The sequence below is a fragment of the Martes martes genome (assembly GCF_963455335.1).
Source record: "Martes martes genome assembly, chromosome: 12".
Lineage (NCBI taxonomy): Eukaryota > Metazoa > Chordata > Mammalia > Carnivora > Mustelidae > Martes > Martes martes.
In genome coordinates this window covers 73,305,676-73,328,236 of record NC_137900.1, presented here as the reverse complement: position 1 = coordinate 73,328,236, position 22,561 = coordinate 73,305,676, and the positions used below count along the sequence as shown (strand labels likewise).

Genomic DNA, 22,561 nt, shown 5'->3' with positions numbered 1-22,561 from the left:
TCTGTAGTAGGGGTGGGGGGGGCAAGAACCAGGGAAGCCATAAGATCCAAGTTGGGTAGATGTATTCATTGGGTGAAAACCATTGGTGCTAATCTCACACAGCACATTTTGGAAACTTGTGACTTTGATATCACAGGGAACTAAATTAGAGATGGCCCGTTTTCGTTTTTGGTCTTTCTTATGGAATTCTCATGAAGCCGTCACCCATCCCTAGGCTGCTTGGTTTGCGTACATCCCCCACCCTGCTGGTCCAGAGCGAGGTGTACCATGGGGATTGGGAGACCTCTGCAGAGCCGCTCATGGCAGGGACACATAGGGGGCTCATGGCTGGTCAAAGGTCCTACTGCTCCCACCACTCACTCTGCTCCTGAAGTCACAATGGGTGTGCAGCCCTCTCTCTTCCTGAGGGGACACAATTTCACAGCCTCACTCTGTAGACCTCCAGGAACCGGGCAAACCGGACTGAAGGTTGATGCTCTAACTGGAAATACTGGATGCTCTCCACCCAGAGGGGAGGCATCAAGAGTGGAATGACCTCAAACACAGTCCAAGCACTAACTCGACACCCAACAGCAGCACCAAATAAAAAGGGTGAAGCTGGCAAAGCAACCTTTTCTAGTCAACAAGCATTCATTGGGCATCTATGATGTGCCCACTTTTCTCTCTCCTCAAGCTCAGGGGACCCATGAGCTGGGCTGAAATTTTCCCTTCCCTGGCTAAGCTCAGTGAGGAAGTTAGGAACCAAAGAATGACCCAGATAGGAGAGTTTAGGTGGAAAGGAGTGTGGAAGATGGAACCTGAAGAAATTTGCAAGGGAAGAGCATCTAGGAAGGTGGCCAGGGAAGTGCCAGGCAAGAGAATGGAGGAAGCCTTCAAAGCAGGGGCTTGATTAGGAAAGAATTCAGGGACTCTAGGGACAAGTCAGAAACCAGGGCTTCCAGCTAAAGGTTATTCTCACTAACCTCTAGCTGAAATTTAGCACCATCCTTAGTTTTGAACGTAAGCACAAGCCTCAGGAAAGTCATTAGTACCCATGACTTTGTCTTGAGTAGAACTCACAGTTACACTCATCTCACATTACAGATGTTTAACTCAAAATATCACCTATGCCCCTCAATAATTTGAGATTGGACTACATATTAGAACTTCCATTGGATTTGCTGTAATAGAATAATAAAGTAGCACATCTGTGTCCTACTATAGTTTTCTAAATAGTTTTCCCACTGTATTTCAGTACAAGAGGTTATCTTTTTAACCCTGTGTCTTTTATTTTGTACATTTCGGCTTTATTCTGAACTAGGTCCACAAGACCGCAAAGGAGCACAAGATATAAAAGCAGTTGGGAGCCCAGCTTCCAGTCACTAAGCAGGTTTTGACCCAATGCACAACGTACCATGGGAGGCAGCACACAGATAATGACAAGAGCACAGCTCTTGTCCTCCAGAAGTTTATGATCATGCGGGGCAGAGAAACAGGCAGTTATACACTTTGCCCCTGTTCTGCTTCCCGCCACGTATATCTCATCAGATCAACTTCAGCACCTCCATTCTGCAGGACTTAGACAAGACGCCTCTTAAGACACCTTTTTGGCACCTGCCCTAACAAATACACATGGCGCAGGAACCATGCATGAATGGTGCTCCGGGAGCAGTTCCAACCCCAGATTAAGGCCTGATTACGGGCGCCTGGAGGGCTCAGTTGGTTAAGCGACTGCCTTCGGCTTGGGTCGTGATCCTGGAGTCCTGGGATGGAGTCCTGCATTGGGCTCCCTGCACAGAGGGGAGTCTGCTTCTCCCTCTGACTTTCCCCCATCTCATGCTATCTCTCTCATTCTCTCTCTTTCAAATAAATAAATAAAATCTTAAAAAAAAAAAAAGGCCTGATTAATGAACCTCTGCACAGACGTAAAGTAACAAGGCTCCTTAGCCACGTATCCCTCAGCTCTTGCACGTGAAAGACAACTCTATCGTGGCGTTCGTTCCCCAAAACTCCAGTGCGGCCTTGGAGGTCATCCCAAGATAGTGCTATGTATGGCTAACCGTATGGATCAGTGGCTCTCAGAGAGTTTATATTGTCTCCCAGGCAATGTCTGGAGACATTTTTGATTGTCATGATGAGGAACTGGGGGGCGGCAGGGGGGAGGGGGTGTGCTACTGGCATCTACCAGATAGAGACCAGGGATCCTGCTAAACATCTTACAAGACATGGGACACCCCCATACTGCCAAGAATTATCGGGTCCAAAGTGTCAGGTCAATAGTGCCACAGTTAAGAAACGCTACACTGTTTATGTCTGACGTCCTACTCTCTGAGCAGCTTCTCCAGAGGTTGCCCGGAGAGAGAGTTTCAGGGTCAGGAGTCTGTATCGCCACAAGCCCTAAATCCATCCATCTGCAGGGGGAGCACCCCTGAGTACCCGCACTGTGGCTCTCTGCAACATGGTCACACGAGCAGCCCAAGCACAACACTAACTGTTGTTTTTAAACCTGATTTCACAATTATGGCTCTGCTATCTCACAGAACCTTGGGCAATCTGAAAATATTTACTAAGGCACCAAAGACCCTTTGGAAATTTCCAGGCAGACAAGACTCAAAGTTGTGCCTGGCTCTTTGTCTTTAATTGAGTTGTCACTGACATACAAGTTTATATTCATTTCAGGGGCACAATGTAATGATCCGATAATTCTGGACACTGTGAAATGACCACCACAATAAGTCTAGTTACCATCCATCACCACACAAAGTTACAAAAAAAATTTTTTTTTCTTATGATGAGAACTTTTAAGATTTACTCTCTTGGCAACATTCAAATATCCACCACAGTATCACTGACTGTAATTATCATGCTGCTCATTACATCCTCATGACTTACTTCACAACTGAAGTTTGTATCTCTTGGCCCCCCTCACCCCTTTCACCCAGTCCCCAACCACCTACCCCCAGCAACCACCATTCTAGGTTACATTCCGTTTGTTCATTTGTTTTGTTTTTCAGATTCTACATACAAGTAACATTTTATGGTGTTTGTCTTGCTCTGTCTTATTTGACTTAGCATTATAGCCTCAAGGTCCACCCATGTCACAAATGGCAAGATCTCATTCTTTTTATGGCTGAGCAGTATTCCACTGTGTACGGATCATTTTATCTTTTATTAGGTGGTTTCCATATCTTGGCTATTGTAAATAGTGCTGCAATGATCATGGAGGTGCACGTGTCTTTTTGAACGAGTGTTTCAGATAAAAACCCAGAAGTAGGCTAGCTGGATTATATGGTGGGGTTCTATTTTTAATTTTTTTGAGGAACCTCTATACTGTTTTCCACCGTGCCTGCACAAATTCACATTCCTACCAACAGTGCCTGAAAGTTCCCTTTTCTCCACATCTTAACCCACATTTGTTATTTCTTGCTTTTTGGTAACAGTCATTCTAACGGGTACGGGGTGATATACCATTGTGGTTTTGATTAGCATTTACCGATGATTAGTGATGTTGATGTTAGTTTCATTGCATGTGCCTATTAGCCATCTGTATGTCTTCTCTGTGTCTATTGAGATATTCTGCCCATTTTTAATCAGATTGTCTGTGGGTTTTTTGCTGTTGCTGTATGAATTCTTTATATATTTTGGGTAGTAACCCTTTATTGGATATATGATTTGCTGATATTTTCTCTCAGTTAGTAGGTTGTCTTTTCATGTTGCTGGTTTCTTTGCTGTGCAAAAGGCTTTTAGTTTGATGTAGTCTAACTCAACAAAAAAAAAGTTGATTTTACTTTTGTTCCCTTTCCTTTTGGAATCAAATCTAAAAAATCATCACCAAGACCAATATCAAGGAGCTTACTGCTTGTGTTTTCTTCTATAACTTTTGTGGTTTCAGGTCTTATTTTGAGGTAATTTTTGTGTATGGTGTAAGATAGTGATCCATTTTCATTCTTTTGCAACTAGCTGTCCAGTTCTCCCAACATCATGTATTAAGGAGGCTGTCCTCTATTTCAGAAAAAGTCAACCAGATGGCAGACACATGAAAAGATGTTCAACATCACTCATCATCAGGGAAATACAAATCAAAACCACAATGAAATTATCATCTCACACCTGTCAGGATGGCTAAAATTAACACCACAAGAAACAACAGGTGTTGGAGAGGATGTGGAGAAAGGGTTGGAACCCTCTTACAATACTGGTGGGAATCCACTCTGGTGTAGCCACTCTGGGAAACAGTATGGAAGTTCCTCAGAAAAGCTGAAAATAGAATGATCCAGCAATTGCACTACTAGGTATTTACCTAAAGGATACAAAAATACAAATTTGAAGGGTTACATGTCCCCCGATATTTATAGCAGCACTATCATACAATAGCCAAACTATAGAGAAAGCCCAAAATGATGTCTATTCCCAAATGAGTGGATAAAGAAGATGTGGTATGTATACATATAATGGAATATTATGCAGCCATCAAAAGGGATGAAATCTTGCCATTTCCAACAACGTGGATGGAACTAGAGGGTATTATGCTAAGTGAAACAAGTCAGTCAGAGAAAGACAATTACCTTATGATCTCACTCATATGTGGAATTTAAGAAACACAACAGAGGGTGATGGGGAATGGACAGAAAAAAAAGGGAGAGAGGGAAATGAGCTATCAGGGACTCATAACAATAGAGAACAAACTGAGGGTTGCTATAGGGAGGTGGTAGGGGATGGGCTAGAAGGGTGATGGGCATTATGGAGGGCACTCATTATGATGAGTGCTGGGCACCATATGTAAGTGATGAATCACTGAATTCCACTCCAGAAACCAATATTGCACTGTATGTTAACTACCTAAAATTTAAGTTAAAAATAATAATAATTTTTTAAAAAATAGCATTGTCTAGAGGGGAAAAAGTGGTGAGGTTGTTTTTCTGTTGTTTGAATGACTTCATGTCTTAAAGTGAGGCTATATTCATGTATTACCCTTTTTAAATTATGTTCAGTTAGCCAGCTTACAGTACATCATTAGTTTTTGATGTAGTGTTCACCGATTCATTAGTTCACGTAACACCCAATGCTCATCACATGTGCCCTCCTTAATGCCCATCACCTGGCTACCCTATCCCCCAACCCCCTCCCTTCTCTAACCCTCAGTTTGTTTCCCAGAATCTCTCATGTATTACTTAAAGTAAAAATAAGGAAATAGTCTTACTTTAAAAAAATAATTAAATTCTATCATTTTCACTGGTCTTGATAATACCAATGGATTAAAATCAGTTGAGGTTTCCTTACTATATGATACATGTTCAATTTTTGTGGCTACGCTCCACATATTTTTGAAAATAATGTGTATTTGCTCATTGTTGAGGGGAGGGTGTCTGTATATTACAGTAAATATAACCTATCAATTTTATTCTTCAAGAAAAAAAGGAGACTGTCCTTTCCCCATTGTATATTTTTGCCTCCTTTGTCATAATTGACCATATATGCATGGATTTATTTCTTGGCTCTCTATTGTGTTCCACATATCTATTGTGTTTCTACACCTCTGTTCTTATGCCAACACCATACTGTTTTGAGTACAACGGCTTTGTAATATAATTTGAAATGAAGGTATATGATGCCTTCAGCCTTGTACCTCTTTCTTAAGATTTCTTTGGCTATTCTGCATCTTCAGTGGTTCTATACAAATTTTAGGATTATTTGTTCTAGTTCTGTAAAAAAAAAAATGCCATTGGGATTTTGATAGGGATTGCACCAGATCAATAGATTGCTTTGGGTAATAAGAACGTTTTAACAATATTAATTTTTTCAATCCATTGACATGAAATTTCTTTCTATTTATTTGTGTCTTCTTCAATTTCTTTTATCAATGTCTTATAATTTTCAGCATAAAGGTCTTCCATTTCTTTTGTTAAATATTTTTCCAAGTATTTTATTCTTTTTGATGCAATTGCAAATGGTATTGTTTCTAAATTTCTCTTTCTGATAGTTCATTGCTGGTGTATAGAAATCCAACAGATTTTTCTACATTGATTTTGTACCCTGTAACATTACTGAATTCTTTCATTAGTTCTAACTGTTTTTTAGTGAAGTCTTTAGGTTTTCTATATATAAAACCATGTCATCCACAAATAATGACAGTTTTACTTCTTCCTTTCCAATCTGGGTGTCTTTTATTTCTTTTTCTGCTCTGGGTAAAACTTCTAATACTATGTTGAATAAAAATGGCAAGAGTGGGCATCCCTGTCTTGCTCCTGACTTTAGAGGAAAGTTTTCAGCTTTTCATTGTTGAGTATGACATTAGCTGTGGGCTTGTCATATATGGCCTTTTATCAGGTTAAGCTACATTCCCTCTACACCCACTTTGTTGAGAATTTTTATCATAAATGGATATTGAATTTTGTCACATGCTTTTTTAACATCTAGTGAGATGATCTTATAATTTTTATCCTCCATTTTATTAATGTGGTATATCATGTTAATTGATTTATGGATGTTGAACCATCCTAGTTTCCCTGGAATAAGTCCCACTTGATGTATGATCCTTGTAATAAATTGTTGAACTATGACTGTCTAAGGGGCCTGATTTATTCCTGATAGGTCCTGGTTGTTAATGGTCTATCAAGACCTGTCAGTGTTCCAAAGGAAGGGATCTCAATCAGCACCTGGTTTCAGGCTGATTGGAAACCAGACCCTCAGGCAGCAGCTTTTAAAGTATGCAAATAGGGGTGCATGGGTGGCTCAGTGGGTTATGCATCTGCCTTAGGCTCAGGTCATGATCCTGGGGTCCTGGGATCGAGCCCTGCGTTGCATCCAGCTCCCTGCTCAGTGGAGAGTTGGTTTCTCCTCTTCCCTCTATCCCTTTCTCTTGCTAATACCCAAATTAAAAAAAAAAAATCTTTAAAAATACAAATAGAAAAAAATAAAACATGCAAATATATACATCCCCATGGAACCTCAACTGTAAACCCTGCTGGCCTCCAGACCAGGTGATCTGGAGGTGTCCCGTGGGTGACAGTTGCAAAAATCAAGGCTTCAGACGAGTGTATAAGCTCCTTTCTGAGAAGTACCAGTGAGCCGCAGTGAGGCCAAGGGAGAGCACAAAGATGGTGTCCCCTAGACTACGCTCTCTGAGAGTCCTTCTGTAGCTTCTCTATGTGTGGCAAACCCGTGGCCTGCCCCTAAAGCTGAAGCTCCAGACAAGTAAATGAGCACTTTTCACAAGACTGGGGGTGTGTTTCAATCTGCTGTCTGCGTAGTGCCCTGGGGATGTTGGCCTGTTAAGAACTGTCTAATTGTTAGAGTTCTGTGAAACTAGGAACGTAAGCCCCCCTGGTCACCAGAGCCAGGTGATCCGGAGCATCCGGCATGCAGGATGCATGCCCCCACCGGCTGTCACAGGACACAGGAGAGTGCAGGGCTGGGGTGCACCCAGGAGCTTTCATGGGGACAGCTGGCCCTTCTGAACAAGAAAGCCGAGAGAGCAGAAAGGAAACACTTGTTGATTCAGAGAGGCCAGCATGGACTCTGCCACCATAGGCCACCATCAGCTTGAGCTGACGGTCACTTCATGTGCACTGAAGGCTGTAACCCTCTGGCTTCCAGAAGGTAACGAACCCTCCATGATGTGCTAACAAATGACAGGGCAGCTGGACAGAAGCCACTGTTCACTAGCTTGGAATCAGGGAAAGTAGTAGGTGTGTTCTCTGATTCTTGGTCTAACACTTCACCCTCAAAATCGTCAGAGAGAGCAGAAGGAGGGTTCTGGCAATTCCTGAGGAGAAAGAAAAATGACCTAGAGAATCACCAGTGGTTTTCCTCTACCCTCTCAGTCCCTGTCACTAGGGGAAAAAAATGGTTTTAAATGTAATGATTTATTTTTAGAGGGGCCAAACCATTACTTCTAAGAGATCAGGTTTTCTGGCTTTCAAAAGGAACAACATGCAGTTGGTGGCTTGGATAGCAAGGATGTAACAAGAAAATTCTGCAGTCGCAAAACTCGCACGTGAGCTCTTCAGGGAGTATAAGCCTGTCATCATGGTAGCTCAGGAAACAGTACAAGCCTGTCTGAGACGCTCTGTTGTTCTGGACTGCCAGCAACAAGACAACAGTTACTCCTTTAAGGTAAAAGACACCTAGAGCCTTAATGGCAGACACAACCATAGAAGATACGCCATCTGGAGCAGGACACAGAAATGTTTCTAGTAGTGGTCGTAAAATAAGTATTTCAGGCTTTGCAGGCCACACGGTCTCTGTTGGAACTACTCAACTGTGCTGTCCTAGCACGAAGTTAGCCCTAGACAACACATAAATGAATGGGGATGGCCATGTTCTAATAAAACTTTGTTTGTGTACGTTGAAATCTGAACTTGACATAATTTTCATGTGTCATGAAATAGTCCTTAAAAGACCGTTTCCCTTTCTTTTATAACTGTAAGAGCCACATACAGCTCACAGGCCTTATCCACACAGGCTACAGGCCCGATTTGGCCTGTGGGCTATTGTTTGCTGACCCTTGGCCTAGAGAGAAAATTGGAATTTCTATTTATTCTTAATTCTGTAGCTGCTATATAAAACTGATTTTCCGGGCCGCCTGGGTGCTTCAGTGGGTTAAAGCCTCTGCCTTCGGCTCAGGTCATGATCCCAGGGTCCTGGGATCGAGCCTCACGTCGGGCTCTCTGCTCAGTGGGGAGCCTGCTTCCTCCTCTCTCTCTGCCTGCCTCCCTGCCTACTTGTGATCTCTCTGTCATATAAATAAATAAAATCTTTAAAAAAAATTATTTTTCCTTCTTGTCTCACTGGGATTCTGAACTCACACTAGTTAAAATTGATAAATGAAAAAACAAACAAACAAACAAAACCGAGACAAATAAATCAACTATCACAGCACTCTCAACCCAAATGCCCAGGCTGGGAATCATCTATTTGGGGCCACTGAGAGACTCATTTGCAACACACCACCGGGCCCCATCTTACTCAATACAGTATAAGATCTATGGCTTGCTGAAGGCTCGCATTCCAGTGGTATTTTTAAACTCATTCAGTGTGAGCGATCTCCTTGTTTAGACTCTGCAGTCGGATATTATTCAGAGGTTGGGCTGAGGGAGGGGGAGGAGGGGCTGGGAAATGCACAACTTCTGAAATTCAGTTGTTCTCCTTCCAACACATATTAGGCCATTTCTTAGTCTCCAGAAAAGACGGGTCAGGCGGATTTCTTGGAAACACGTTAATGTATTGATGAGGCACTCTCATCCTTCCAATATGTGCCCTCTCTCCCTACAAAAACATGTTACTATTTAAAACCAAGGGGTATTTTCACACTCACAATGGAAGAGTGAAACACAACCCCAGGAGAAGCGGGTTCTGAAATCGGTGGCGGATGCGATGTGTACTTGAAGGGGATGGGCTCATCACATAAAATACAGGATGTCCAGTTAAACCTGAATTTCAGGTCAACAAGTAATCTTTTAGTATAAAAGTGTGCCCCAGGCAATAACTGGGCACCCTATATTTTTATTTGCTAAATGTGATGACCCTGATAGGGGATAGGGAAAAAAAGGGGCCAGCCTAGAGCAGAAGGTAATTACTGGGGGGAAATTAGAATTTGTTAAAGGTCTAGGAGCAGTGCTTATTAGGAAAGAGTTACCCACCAGAGACTGGGAACCCCAGTTTCCTCTTCTGGTTAAAGTCAGGGTACAAAGGGAAGGGCAAGTAGAACGACTTACATGCCAGTGTCTGAAGAAATTTAAAACAAGTGCTTCTTGGGGGAGTACTGGAGGCTGACAGAACTGAACACCACCGACTGTGTTGGTGGTTACACAAATCTACACATGTGTTAAAATTCTGAGAAGTAGGGTCACCTGGGTGGCTCAGTCAGTTAAGCTTCTGACTCTTGGTTTCTGCTCAGGTCTAGATCTCAGGGTCATGAGATCAGGCTCTGCGCAGGGCGTGGAGCCTGCTTAAGATTCCCTCTCTCCTCTCCCTCTGCTGCTCCCCCCTCAAAAATGTATACATCAAAACGGTCGCATGTGCTCTGTTAACTGTCTTTTAAAGAGGGCTTTCAGTTGTTATGTCCTACGGAGAATTCATCAGTTCCTCGAGCAAGCTGCATAAGGAACTGATTTAAGTAGCTGTCCTGACTCTCACCCAAGACTATGGTTCTCCTACAAGGTCCCCATCCCCAAAGGCCCGCAAAGGGTTTCTGACAGGCCCACCCACAAATCTGCCCAACATGCCTAAACCTATCTACATCTCACTTAGCTTCCCACTGTAACACTACCACCCCAGCACCTTCTCATACTCCTGACAATTAAATAAAATATGCTGTGAAAAGCAGAAGTGGCAAGCTGGTGGCCCAGGATGGGGGCTGGCAAGGGGGGACTGGGATGGGAAATGGATCCAGCCCACACTGTGTTAAAATCTCATTATGTTAGGTTTGGCCCACACAGTGTTTAAATCGTTGTGAACATTTAAACATCAACAGACTTCCTTCAAAAGCTGGATCTCCAGGTTCTCTTGAAAAAGCAGAAGATCCTGGGTGTGTGTTCCCACAAAGTACCAATCAGCTAGGGTTGAGTGCTGCCTATCCCTGAGGAGCCCGCCCTGTCTGGGTCACCACAACCCCAAGAACTCAGCCATCTTGTCAACCTGGCATCCGTACACATCTGGGTTTTTAACACCAGGCATTCGGCCGGGTGTCTGGTCCATGAAAAGCTCTCAGAAACTGGGAGACTCCTTTTCCCTCCCCCTAAAAAATGCAACAGGATGAAGTTGCCATATTTTACTTGCTTTTAGAGCCCTGGGGTTCCCTGTCTCCCTACAGAGGAGGTGTTCCACGCCTGCCCCTCCACTGCTAAGCCAGTCCACTTCCAGCTTTTCTCTGTGGACCCAGGTTTAGGGTAGGCAGACAGCTGGAATCATCCAGAGGCCGTAGCAGCTGACATGTCCAGACACAGATGATGGTGGAAGGTGGAGGGGAGGGGGCCGCTGAGCAATTGAAATTACTTTCCCCGGGGGCACCTGGGTGGCTCAGTGGGTTAAAGCCTCTGCCTTCGGCTCAGGTCATGATCCCAGGGTCCTGGGATCGAGCCCCACATTGGGCTCTCTGCTCGGCGGGGAGCCTGCTTCCCCCTCTCTCTCTGTCTGCCTCTCTGCCTACTTGTGATCTCTGTCCGTCAAATAAATAAATTAAAAAAAAAAAAAAAAGAAATTACTTTCCCCGTCACCTCCTCTTCTCTGTGCTCTCAGAATGAGTACTTCCTCTTCCTTCTCCCCTCTCAGATCCAGTACTGCCCAGGTATCTACCATTCTCACTCCAGGGTGAATAAGGATGAGGGTGATCAGGCTACTGGAGTCTTACTTCCAGTAGTTGGTGGCAGTAAAGCGTACATCCTAGCCTCCAGGCTCTGCCCTGGCTTTTTTGACTCATCCCCACCAGACTTATCCCACCAATTGTTAAATATTCTTTAGCTTCAGTTGCGAGTTTTTTTTAATGAACAGCACTGTGTGTTGAACACAGACGTTCTGACTTTACTATTCATGAACAAGGCAGGCTGCACAGCACCTGGTAAAGAAAAATGGGGCCCTCGGGGGTTAGGGTCACTCACATTAGCTTTAAGCTTCTCAGATTTTTAAAAAACGGATCTTTTTTTCCCCCAGCTTTAGTGAAGTATGATTGACAAGTAAGAATTGTATATATCTACAGTGTACATGATGTTTTGAGATACACATATACTGCAAAATTATCATCACAATCAACGTAATATATCCATCACCTCAAATAGTTGCGATTTGTGTGCGTGTGTGTGTCTCTGTCTGTCTGTGTGTGATGATAACACAGGAGACCTACTCTCTTAGCAAGTTTCCAGTATATAACACATTATTATTAACCTTAGTCATCATGTTATCTATTAGGTCTTCTGAACTTACTCATCTTCTAATTAAAGTTGTAGGCTTGATTAATATCCTCCCTTTGCCCCACCTCCCAGGCCCTGGTAAAACCCATTACACTGTGTATTACTATAAGTTTCACTTTTTTTTTTTTTTTTTTTACATCTCACGTATAAGTGAGATCACACAGTATTTGTTTCTCTGCATCTGGTTTACTTCACGTAACATAATGCCTTTATGGCCCATCTGTGTAGTCACACATGGCAGAACTTCCTCCTTTTTTAAGGCTGAATAATATGCCATTATAATATATACCACATTTTCTTTATCCAGTCTTCGGACAATGGACACTCGGGTTTTTCCATGTCTTGGCTATAATAAATAATGCTGCAGTGAATAAAGACGTGCAGATACCTCCTCAAAGTAGAGAGTCTATATCCTCCAGAGCTACACCCAAGAGTTGGATTGCTGGACCACATGGCAGGTCTATTTTTAATTTCTTGAGGAACCGCTCTACTCTTTTCAGATCGTAGCATTTCAGATCTTAGCTGCCTTTCAGTCCCACTGGAACAAGGAAACTTCTGCACCACTTCCCACCCCATTAGAGGCGGCAGGTATTACCAGCCCATGTTGACAAGTCAGGCCATAGAAACTCAGTGTTTGAGACCGACCAGAAGCCCCATAGAGAAGGCTCTACACCTCTCAGCCAGGAGGCACCTCTCCTAGATCCCAGCCTCTCTCTCAAGTCACAGACAGCCCAGGCATACTCTCAGAGCTGCCCAGATCCTAGAGCCCTGTGTGCTAGTCACTGGCCTCAAAGTTGTCGCCATTTTTGCTCAGACGCAAAGAAAGATCCCTCGCTTACCACTAAAGGGGTTAACTTCTCAAGCATATGTTTTTCTCTTAAGAATAACATTTTTTTATAACCCTCAAAGTTTTAAGTTTCAGCTCTGAATTTAAAAATAAAGCGAATACTCAGATGACTGGTTATAATTTAGAAGTAGGGGGGGAATCCCACCCACCTAGAATAGTAAGTAGACCAGTATAATTCAGCAAAAAAGTAAGGGCAGCTTTTACAAATGCTCTGAAGACATTTGATGGGGCACAGACTGTCAAGAGCCTAGCAGCCCTCGGGGTAATGAACTCAGCTGCCGGGTGGGGGATGATGGGCAGCAAGATGTGTCCTGAGGTCTGGCCCACAAACTTCTCATCTATAACTAGAGCTTTTGTCTTGGGGACGCATATGGATTTTCTTTCCACTCCGTCTTATGCAAGGGAAAGGTACTGTGTCCCCTGTTCCCGTCTTCTGACTGAACTCATGTGATGCAACAGAACCGCTGATCCTAGGGTCAAAGACTAACCCCACAGCATTTTTTTTTATATATGTTCAAGCATTATGTAAATAGGCTCTAGGCTGTCTTTATCTGTCTCTCTCGTAATAATCTCCTTTTAAAGATTTTAATCCAACGAGAAACGAAGGGAAAAAAAGTGACATAAGAATTAACCCAGGGCCATGTAGCTCCCACGCACACCACCCCACACAAACCTCTGCTTCTGCTGGCATTTCCTGTCAGAAATAGGTCTCAGCTGTGCAGTATTCTCCCAAACCCACAGCACTCGTGTGCGAACATTCCTCCGCAAAGGATCCTGTGCTGGGCGGCCATCACCCACAATCCTATCCATGGTCTCTTGGGCCTTGTCCTGCACAGGGGTGGCCTCTGGGAGTTGTGCTTCAGGACAGACAAGAATATGGGTGAGGCTGACTCCTTCTGCACGTGAAGGGTTGGTTCAGAAGAGAGACGCTACAAGTAAGGATGAGGGAAGCCTCCACGACAGCTTTGCGAGAATAAACTCCTCTTTGATAGCCCAGTGACAAGCTATGCCTGTGTGCGCGCAGACTGGCTTAGGAGAATCATTAACCATCATCGAGTAAATGAGTCTCAATTGCAGCTTGTCCTGGCAGCCCACTAGAGTTGCCCACGTGAGAAGCAGCTGCATCACGAACCAGGCGTGGGGGGCGGTGGAGGGGCTGCCACCAGGCTCCATGGCCTGATCTGCTATGGGACCATCTAGAGCCCTGTAATAGGTACCATGCACCTCTCAGTGTCTTCCCACTATAGGTTGGCTATTGACCGCACTGCATGACTTCTTGTCTCACTGAGGTGCCCCCTCCGGGAATTTGGTGGCCCATGGTTTTAATCAGCCAATCGCAAGTATACCCTTCAAACTGGTGTCTTCAAGTGACCAACAGATAGAAATTTCACTCTATTTAAATCAGTTAAAGCAACTACCCAAACAGACACCTCTTCTTGATCAGCCACTTGACATGAGAGGAACATGCTGGGTCATTTTCAAACTGAGTTTTGTTCAGGCTCCCACTGATCATGACTAAATTGATCTTTTATTCTACTTTGCCTCTTGAAGATATCCACAGCACACAAACTCTTGGGCATGTCACAATGGGTATGTGGCACGGATCAAGGTCCAGGCCGCCATCTTTCTTGACCATTCATCTTCTGTTCCTTTGCCAGGTGTGCTCCACTTGTGTTCCCCAGAACAGCAGCTGCAGCTGGGAACAGCATCTCCTGGGAACTTGTTAAAAATGCAAGTTCTCAGGTCCCACCCTAGGCCTACAGAATCAAACACGCTGCCAGGGGGTGCCTAGCAAGCTCTCAGGGGATCTTAACACACTAAGGTTTGAGAATCACCGTTCTACACCTTACCTGGCAAACTGTCTCTGCCCAATGGCAGTTGCCGCTATTACTAGAAGTCCTAAGCCCTGCTGGGTCTCCCTACGTTGTTTATTATGTGAGGCTGGTAATAAATTGATATCGTATAAACACCCTGGGTGATTTATGTGAGGGGCTCAGATGTGTATACCTTGTTCCTAAAGATTCTTCTAGAACAGGAATTTCCCACCTCAAGATACTGATTGTCTAAAATTTTTCTGTTAATTTTGAGAGAGCAATCGCCCACCCAGATGTGACTATTCTGGGTTACAAAAATGTTATTGATTACCAAAAGCTCACTTAATGTCAAAAGATACAGCAAATGCGTACTGTTTTTCCAACAATCCAAACATTTGGACAACAAACTCACAAAACCCTGGTGAAAATACACCCTGATTTTGTAACATTATGAAACACCTAGGGGGTGCTGGACGTACTACTTCACAGTATCCTTACGAAACCCAAATAAGTCCATGCATAAGAAAAGCACATCGTAAAGTTCAAAGCTCTACCTACATCTGGAGGTCATAAAAGGTTGACCTGTTGACCCAAAGGAATTTTGTTGTGTCCACAAATTTTTTAAAAGTTTTGAAACTAGTTCTTTCTTAAATGGGAGATTTCACATTTTTAAAAAGCAGATTTCCTACTTCTCTAGATGAGTGGACGTAACAACATAGAACTCACTCGCATTCTCACGTGTTATAAATTCACTGGATCCTAACCGAGGAGCAGTGTCTGCTCTCCAGGTCCTCACTGCTGCACCCCCTCTCCCAGCCTCCATGTTACATGTTGGCCCCTGGAGCCTTTAAATTTGCAACTCCTATCCACCATAAACAATCCTTTCCACTGTTATTAGTGGTCTCCTTCTGCACTGGAAATGCTCAATACCTACTGTGTTCATCTGAATTTCCCAGTTTGACAAAAATGTTGAAGTTAATAGAATTCATCTTCCATTCTTAGTGTCCATTTTCTATTTAAAGATCCATGAGTTATCATTCAATGATTCACCTGTAACTAAAGAGCTTTGGCGGAGTGTTTTCTGAGTCCTTGCTCTGAGCATGTCCCATGAAATTTCTCAAATAACCTTCACAACAATTCCATGAGATAGGTATTATCATTATCTCCATCTTACTGATGAGGAAAACGAGGGACAATGAGGTCACAGAGATGCTAAGAGAAAAACCAGGACTCGAGCCAAGGCTTTCAGACCCCAGAAGCCTTGCTCGTAACTTGTCAGACCGTGTGAGGTGCTACCAGCCCAGGGGACCACTGTCTCCATGCATCAGAGCCCATTTGCTGTCTCCATCAATGTCACACCACCTGACGACAGATGTCACACCACATAATGATTATTGTCAAGTGAGTTGAACAACATTCCCAAAAGGGATCAGTGATGAAATGCAGGTAGTTCAAACGGCCAACAGCAAGGGTCCCAAAGATGCTGGGCAGCCCAGAAGAAATACAGAAGCACCAGTAATGAGCCCTGGTTTCCCTTAAATACTGACAAATCATAACCCACAAGCCCCGCTGCTTGGCTTTTTTATGATGACTTTTTAATGATGACTGCTATTCTTTCTCAGGGCTCTTGCCAGAGCAGTGGCTCTTTGTCCCAAGAGGCTAAAGCCTGAAATCCTCAGAGGTCCAGATAAGGGGCCAGAGAGGTGGGTGTATGACCCTTGCACATGTACAAGGGACCTGTACGGAGATGGTCCCTGCAAGAATCAGGGTTTTTGTTTTGGTTTGGTTTGTTGTTGTTGTTGTTGTGGTTGTTTTTACTGAAGGGTTTGGGGTTTGGGTCTCTAAATCCTCTGAGGGGTCCCTGACTTGGGAAGTTGGACTGGGCTGGATCACGTGTAAATTGCAGCCAGGACTTCTGCCCAGGCTATGCAGAGCAACCTAAGCGGCCTGGATCAAATGCAGGCTGATTGGCACCCCGGCCCCTGGTCCCACACCGTAACCCGGGTGGTATTCAAGGCCTTACTGTCTCAAGGCAAGAAGAGGCACTGAGATGTGAATCCAAGGAAATGCCAAAAGTGTTTCTCTGCAAGTGCACACTGAGCCAACCTAAGCCGCCCACCTACATCCAGGCCTTCTCAGAACAGAGAGTGGGATCAGGTGGGAGCCACAGACCCACTAACGGTGTGAGAGTTTCAAGACGGGGGCGGGGAGCCCAAAGTGAGACCCCCCAGAAGGGCAGACTTCGCGGAGGCACTTCCAGGCCCACATACCCACAAGCTCATCCCTCTCCTCCTGCCCCCAGGACTCTAGCTCCCACGCTCATCAGGGTACCCCTTACAAACTAGATGTGTCACTAACACAAGGGATTGGGAGTCAGGAGAGACTGGGCTTAATACAACTCTTCCACATCTCTCTGGGTGAGCTTGGACATCTCTGTATCCTCACTTGTAAAGTGAAGATAATGCCCCACACAGCTCAGAATTAAGGTAACCTACGCAGGCGTCTGTACATTGTAAATCAACATACAGATGCAAAAGATCATTTTCATTATTCCACAGAGCAGGTTCTCATCAAATGACAAAATTCTCTAGAAAGCATGTGTCGGTTGGGTTGGCCTTCCATATTTGTGACCATGCTCATGCTGGTCCCTGGTAGAGGCCGAGACCTTGTCCACACGGCTCTGCGGGTTTTTGCGCATGCTGACCTCTGCAACATGTACTTATCTTCCCACATGCCCAGGGAAGACTGTCTTCCTCAAGGATGCAGACGTAACATCCTCTCCCGAGGCTGATTTCCAATGAGACTCCATAGCTTCTTTCCCAAGAGAGTGTTACTCATTCAGTTAGAAAGTACATCAGATATTTCCATGCACTGAAACCCAGCTTGGAAGACTCTCAAAAGGATGTGGGCCTCCTGGTTTGTCTTGGCCTTTCCCAGTGCTACTCAATCAGTCTGTCTGCTTCTCCCTTGTTGGCTCCCACTGGGGCTGTTGGAACCACCTGTACAGTGAGCCCCCAGGAAAAGCAGAAGCTGCCACCATCTTGGGAGTGGCAATTCAGGACAGGAGTCAATACGGGGGCTCCAGTGCTCTGAAGTGTGGGTTCAAATCCTGGCTTTGACACTCTCTGTTCATGTTGGGCCCTTTCTCTGCAAAATGCAGATAATACAGCAGTTCCTGCCTCATCAGTTTGTCAGTATTGAATGACAAAATGTGTGTTGAAATGCCCTTTAGTCTTATTATTGAGTTTGTGCCTTTAGCTACTGACTGAACTTCTTCATGCTTTTGGCTTTTCCTTTCTCATATTTAGTGTTCCAAACAAATAATAAACTAACCAGAAATAAATAAATGCCTTCTGCTAATTAGGAAGGTTATTATGTTATATGTGCTTTGACCTAGTCTTCAGGACTTGCTCCAACGCCTCCTCTCTGGGGAATGTTCTACACGTTTACCTGCTCACGTGAGTGCTCATTTGCATAAGTACTCCTGGCACTGCAAGGTAATTGTTTGTGTTTCGCCTTTAGATTATTAGAAACTTAAGGTTAAAAAAAAAAAGCTGATCACACAGTGCCTTGCTGAATAGATGATGTTCAATAAATGGCAATTATATTATCACTCCCCGGAATTATTATTCGCATTCATTCCGCTACAGAAGCATTCTGCTATGTCCTGATATTACCACTTTGCAGTCAAATGCTCTACCCCTGAGCTATACCCCCCTGATAGTACCACTTTGGAATGTCCCCACAGGTGGAAGGAGTGCCTGGGAGTAGAGAAAGTTGTCAAAGATGGACCTGCTCTTCTTTTGCAAGAGGTAGGATGAGAGATACATCTTTTCTCATTGATCAGGCTCTGGATTCAACTGGAAGATTCCATTTAAGGTACCACAGTTTCTGAGTATTTCATTCCGGCAGAGGTGGGGGAGGAATCCCAGATGACCATGGGGCAAATGGGTCACATCTGTCCTCTCAGGACGTAAGTATGTAAAAGGTAGTGTCTCTCCTCTGAAGGATGAAACGTGGGGACACTGACGTTGTGGTGTTGATAGTACCTTCTCAGGGGAGGCATGCCGTGAGGACCTGGGGAACGAGTGGATAGACGAATCCTCAGGGGACAGACCTGTGTCTGAAGCAGTGGGAGGAACTGATGCTGGACACAGCCCTGGCCTTTGTCAGAATGAAAGGGGAAAATGTAAAAAGCTGTCAGGCTCTGTGCTCCAGTGGTCCTGTCTCGATGCCTCACGGGACACAGCGATGCTGTAGACGGGAATCGGGGGTTCAGGGGCTCAGGGGCTCTGCCTCAAAAACCACCTAATGACAACCACATGCCAGGTACTTCACGTGTCTCAGAGCTAAACCTTGCGAGAAGCCCACGAGGTAGAATGCATGAGCTCACTGTACAGACGAAGGAACAGCAGTCCAGACTAAAGACTGCCCAGGACCCCTCAGCCTAGAATCCTTGTCTCTCTGTTCCGCCGCTTAGGGAGGAGAAGGTGAAGAGGTAAAGACTTGTGCTCGTCCTCTTTCTCATTTCCAGACATACTGCGGGAGTGCTAGGCTCTAGAGGAAGCCTCGGGACCTTCCTCCTGTCGGCCCCCTGAGAACTCTAGGAAGGCGGAAGAGAGAGGGAACATTTGCCAAATTTGGAGAGTGTGCCCTAGGCCAAAGCATAGCATAGAACTATTTACTGATACGGTTGCCAAGACCCACTGACCTCTCTCATTTCTTAAGTCTCTCCCACTCTCCCTCACACACACTCACACTTACACACACACACACACACACACACACTGTTAGGGCATCCAAACCAATGATAACACGTGTGTTAATTGAAGCTGATACATTCTCGAGAATTATCAGCACCTTCCCGGGTCCAGGACGAACTCAATTCCGCAACTGAACAGGCACAAGTATTTGTCTTTAAACGTTATCATACACTCAAGAGAATTCCAAAAAGACTGGCGCAGTCTTTCTTGAAAATCCACTGGGTCCCTCCCGGGATTACCCAAGCCCCTTTGGAAAGGGGTGGCCCCAGCGTTAGCTGCTACTGACTCCCCGTTCAGAGAGCAAGTCCTTTCATAAGGCTCAGCTGTTCCTCAGGCATCCAGGAAAGCTGCTCATGCAAAGGCAGAAAATGTGACAACTGTTGGAAACCCTAACACAGGCTAGGAGCCACTGAACCTCCTCTGGAACGGCCACTTCGGGGCAGTTAAAGCCGCCCATTATTCAGTTTACATAAAACACCCAGCAGCTACATGGCACGAGTAAGTGAATATCTCCATTCTTATCAAGTTTGACATGACACACGGGCCACACTGCCTTGCCACTAGCTTTAGAAACCGTAAAACAACTTCATTAACCATCCAGATATACATGCACAGAGGGAAAGGGAAACGAGAAAACAACAAAAACAACAACAAAACAGCCTTCCTGAGTTCTCAAGGACCAAGTTCAAAGATTGCCCAATAGACCAAAAAAACAAAAAAACAAAAAAACCATTAGCATTTCAACACTGCCGACAAATGTCCCTCTCACTTCAGTGGTGAAGTCTCCAAGACATTTAAAATTTGAAGACGCTGGTAAAGACGGTCCGAGTGCCCTGGGAACCACATCAAACGATTCTTTTAAAAAGAAGGGCCTGTGTGCATTTTCCCCATGAAGAATCTGCCCAAAGATTTTGAAAACACTTTAATATACTTCGATTCCAAAACATTACACACGATTTCTCCGACAGATTTATATGTGTTTCCAGAGAACTCTTGGACCAAAAAAAAAAAAAAAAAAGGTACTTAGGTAGAAGAACGTCTGGAGATTCTTTTAGGCCAATATGTGAACAGACCTCTTTTAATTGTTAATATTTCATACAGCAGCAGTAATCATTCTCTCATCTGCAAAGGAGATATATAATCCAGCTGCGGTGGCTCCAGTAAAAATACCACATCTGTGGATCGTTGGCAACACTGGGGCAAGATTGCTCAAATCTACACAGTCCCAGAAAGTTCTCTTTTTTCACTCGACATGCACAAGGGTACACTTTTCCGAAAGTGCATGTAAACTTTGCCAAAACTGGTTGCTCCTTCGTATGCTGAAAATAGGTTTCAGATCGTCCACCCCGGGGAAGAAGAATGCTCTCTTGGAATACTATGCCCAGGACCCAGATGCTCTAAGTAGCTCCCAGACCACCTCCAGGATGGAGGCTTGTGCCAATGTCCTTGTCAATATCAAAGAGAACGGGGAAAATGAACACCCGGTTTCAGGGAGGAGGTTTTACTGCGGGGCTGGCCTAGGGGCTGAGTGCTGGTTTCCCACTTAGGAGACCGAACAGCTTCCTCAGGAAGGGTGGCAGCCACTGTTCTGGTCACCGTTTTCTTGCTTCTCCAGTGTACGCAGGCAGAGTAGGACCGATCCCTGGGTGACTTGATATTCCAGGAATCGCCCCACCCCCACCCCCCTGCGTCTGGTCTTTCCCCAAAGCCCAGTAGCAAGCATCTTATTTCTAAGCCAGGCTTCCACATTCAAATCCCCAGCCCAAAGCGCGCCCTGGGGGTTTCTATCCACAGACGTCTAAAAGAAAAAGCAGCATAGCTGAGCCTTGACAGACTTTTATCCCCCAAACACATGCCCGGCGGCTACTGTGTCGGAATGTCGATGGCCTCCAAACACTCGGGGTCCCCTTCCATCCCAGACAATAGAGCAAGAAAATGAAATGAAAGTGGACTTACTGCTATGGCTTGCAGCCTTTCCTTGTGCAACTCCGCCTCTGCCATCCTGGAGAAGGGCACACGGGGAGGGAAAAAAAGAAAGAAAAACAAAACACACGTTGTAGTCAACCCAAGGAAATGGATGGGCACCCCGGGGGGCTGCGCTAGAAGCTCAGGAGAGAGCCGAGGGGCGGCCGGGGGTCCGCTTGGGGTGGGGGGGTGGCTGGTAGAGCGGTGCGCACTGCTGGCTCGCCCCGGCTCAGCCTCCGGCCCCCGCCCGCCCAGCCGCCTGGATGCGCCCCAGCGCCGCCGCTAACTGCAGCTCCCGGCCGCGGCCGGCCGCGCCAGTCGGGGACGTGGGCCACGGGCAGCCGCCGGGAGGGCGCGCCCGCCCCGCGCTGGTCCTCCGCCCTGACGTCTCGGCGCCTCGCTCCGCCCCTGGGGTGTGGGGGACCTGCGGCCACCGCCCCCGCCCCAGTGGCTCTAGGCGGCCAGGAGACGCCGGGCTGTCGCCGCGGGGGAGTGGGGGGTCCCCAGGCGCCGACGGGGAGCGCGCGTGCGGTGGGCACCTGGGGCGCGGGCGCAGGGCGAGCGGCTGGGGCGCAGGGCTGGCTCCGGGGTGGACGCGCGCTCTCTGGAGTCTGAGCAGGGCAAGGTGGCGCCAGTGCCAGCCAGCAGAGGGGCCTCTGGCAGAAAGCGGGCCCCAAGCACGTGCTGTGACGTGCGGGCTGTGGCCGCCGAGTGTTCTGGCCGCCTTCTAGCTTATGCCAGATGCTTGGGCTCCACGTGGGGACATTTCCAGTAGGGAAGGGCTGCCTCGCCCACATGCCTTAGATGACAGGGTGCTCAGAGGTCATGTGGGCCGAGGCCAGGGTATATAGCTCAACACTGGCCACCTACCTCTCTGTAGGCCAAATGTGGCTCAGAACGACAACAGAGTTTGTAGTCTCGGGCGCTGGGCTAGGTGGGGCTTAACAAAACAGCAGTGAAAATGCCGGCAACTTGCCTACCCACTCTGAACCTCAGTTTCCTCATCCGAAAAATGGAATGTCGCCAGTGATTAATGAGATAAAATATATAAAGGTGCTTTGTAAAGGGCAAGCTGTTTCTATCATTATCCTGTGACATTTGGGGCTGAAACTCTCTCAGAGTCTTTACTTCTCTACACAGGCTCTGAAAGGAAAAGCAAAATCAGGTCACCAAAACACTTCACTATTCCTTTAAACCGTACTAAAGTGCATCTTTTGTGACCAGCCCTGGGTTGAATGTGAGAGATGGATAAGACCAAGTCCAAAAGGAAATAAATGCTAAATACAA

General features: G+C 45.7%; 1 protein-coding gene across 4 annotated transcripts in view; it reads right to left on the bottom strand.

Moving 5' to 3' along the window:
- Positions 1 to 21,881, bottom strand: part of PALM2AKAP2 (PALM2 and AKAP2 fusion) — a gene marked incomplete at its 3' end in the record, with an annotated part of 333,400 nt that extends 311,519 nt beyond the window's left edge. For 3 of the 4 annotated variants that reach the window (XM_080819614.1, XM_080819615.1, XM_080819616.1), the window contains exon 1: positions 21,266 to 21,590. In XM_080819614.1, coding sequence (XP_080675740.1) covers positions 21,266 to 21,310 — 45 coding nt within the window. In that variant the 5' untranslated portion in view covers positions 21,311 to 21,590. Of the gene's footprint in view, positions 1 to 21,265; positions 21,591 to 21,813 lie in introns of those variants that run through there. The other variant, XM_080819613.1, reaches the window with a different exon arrangement.
- Positions 21,882 to 22,561: the final 680 nt, after the last annotated feature.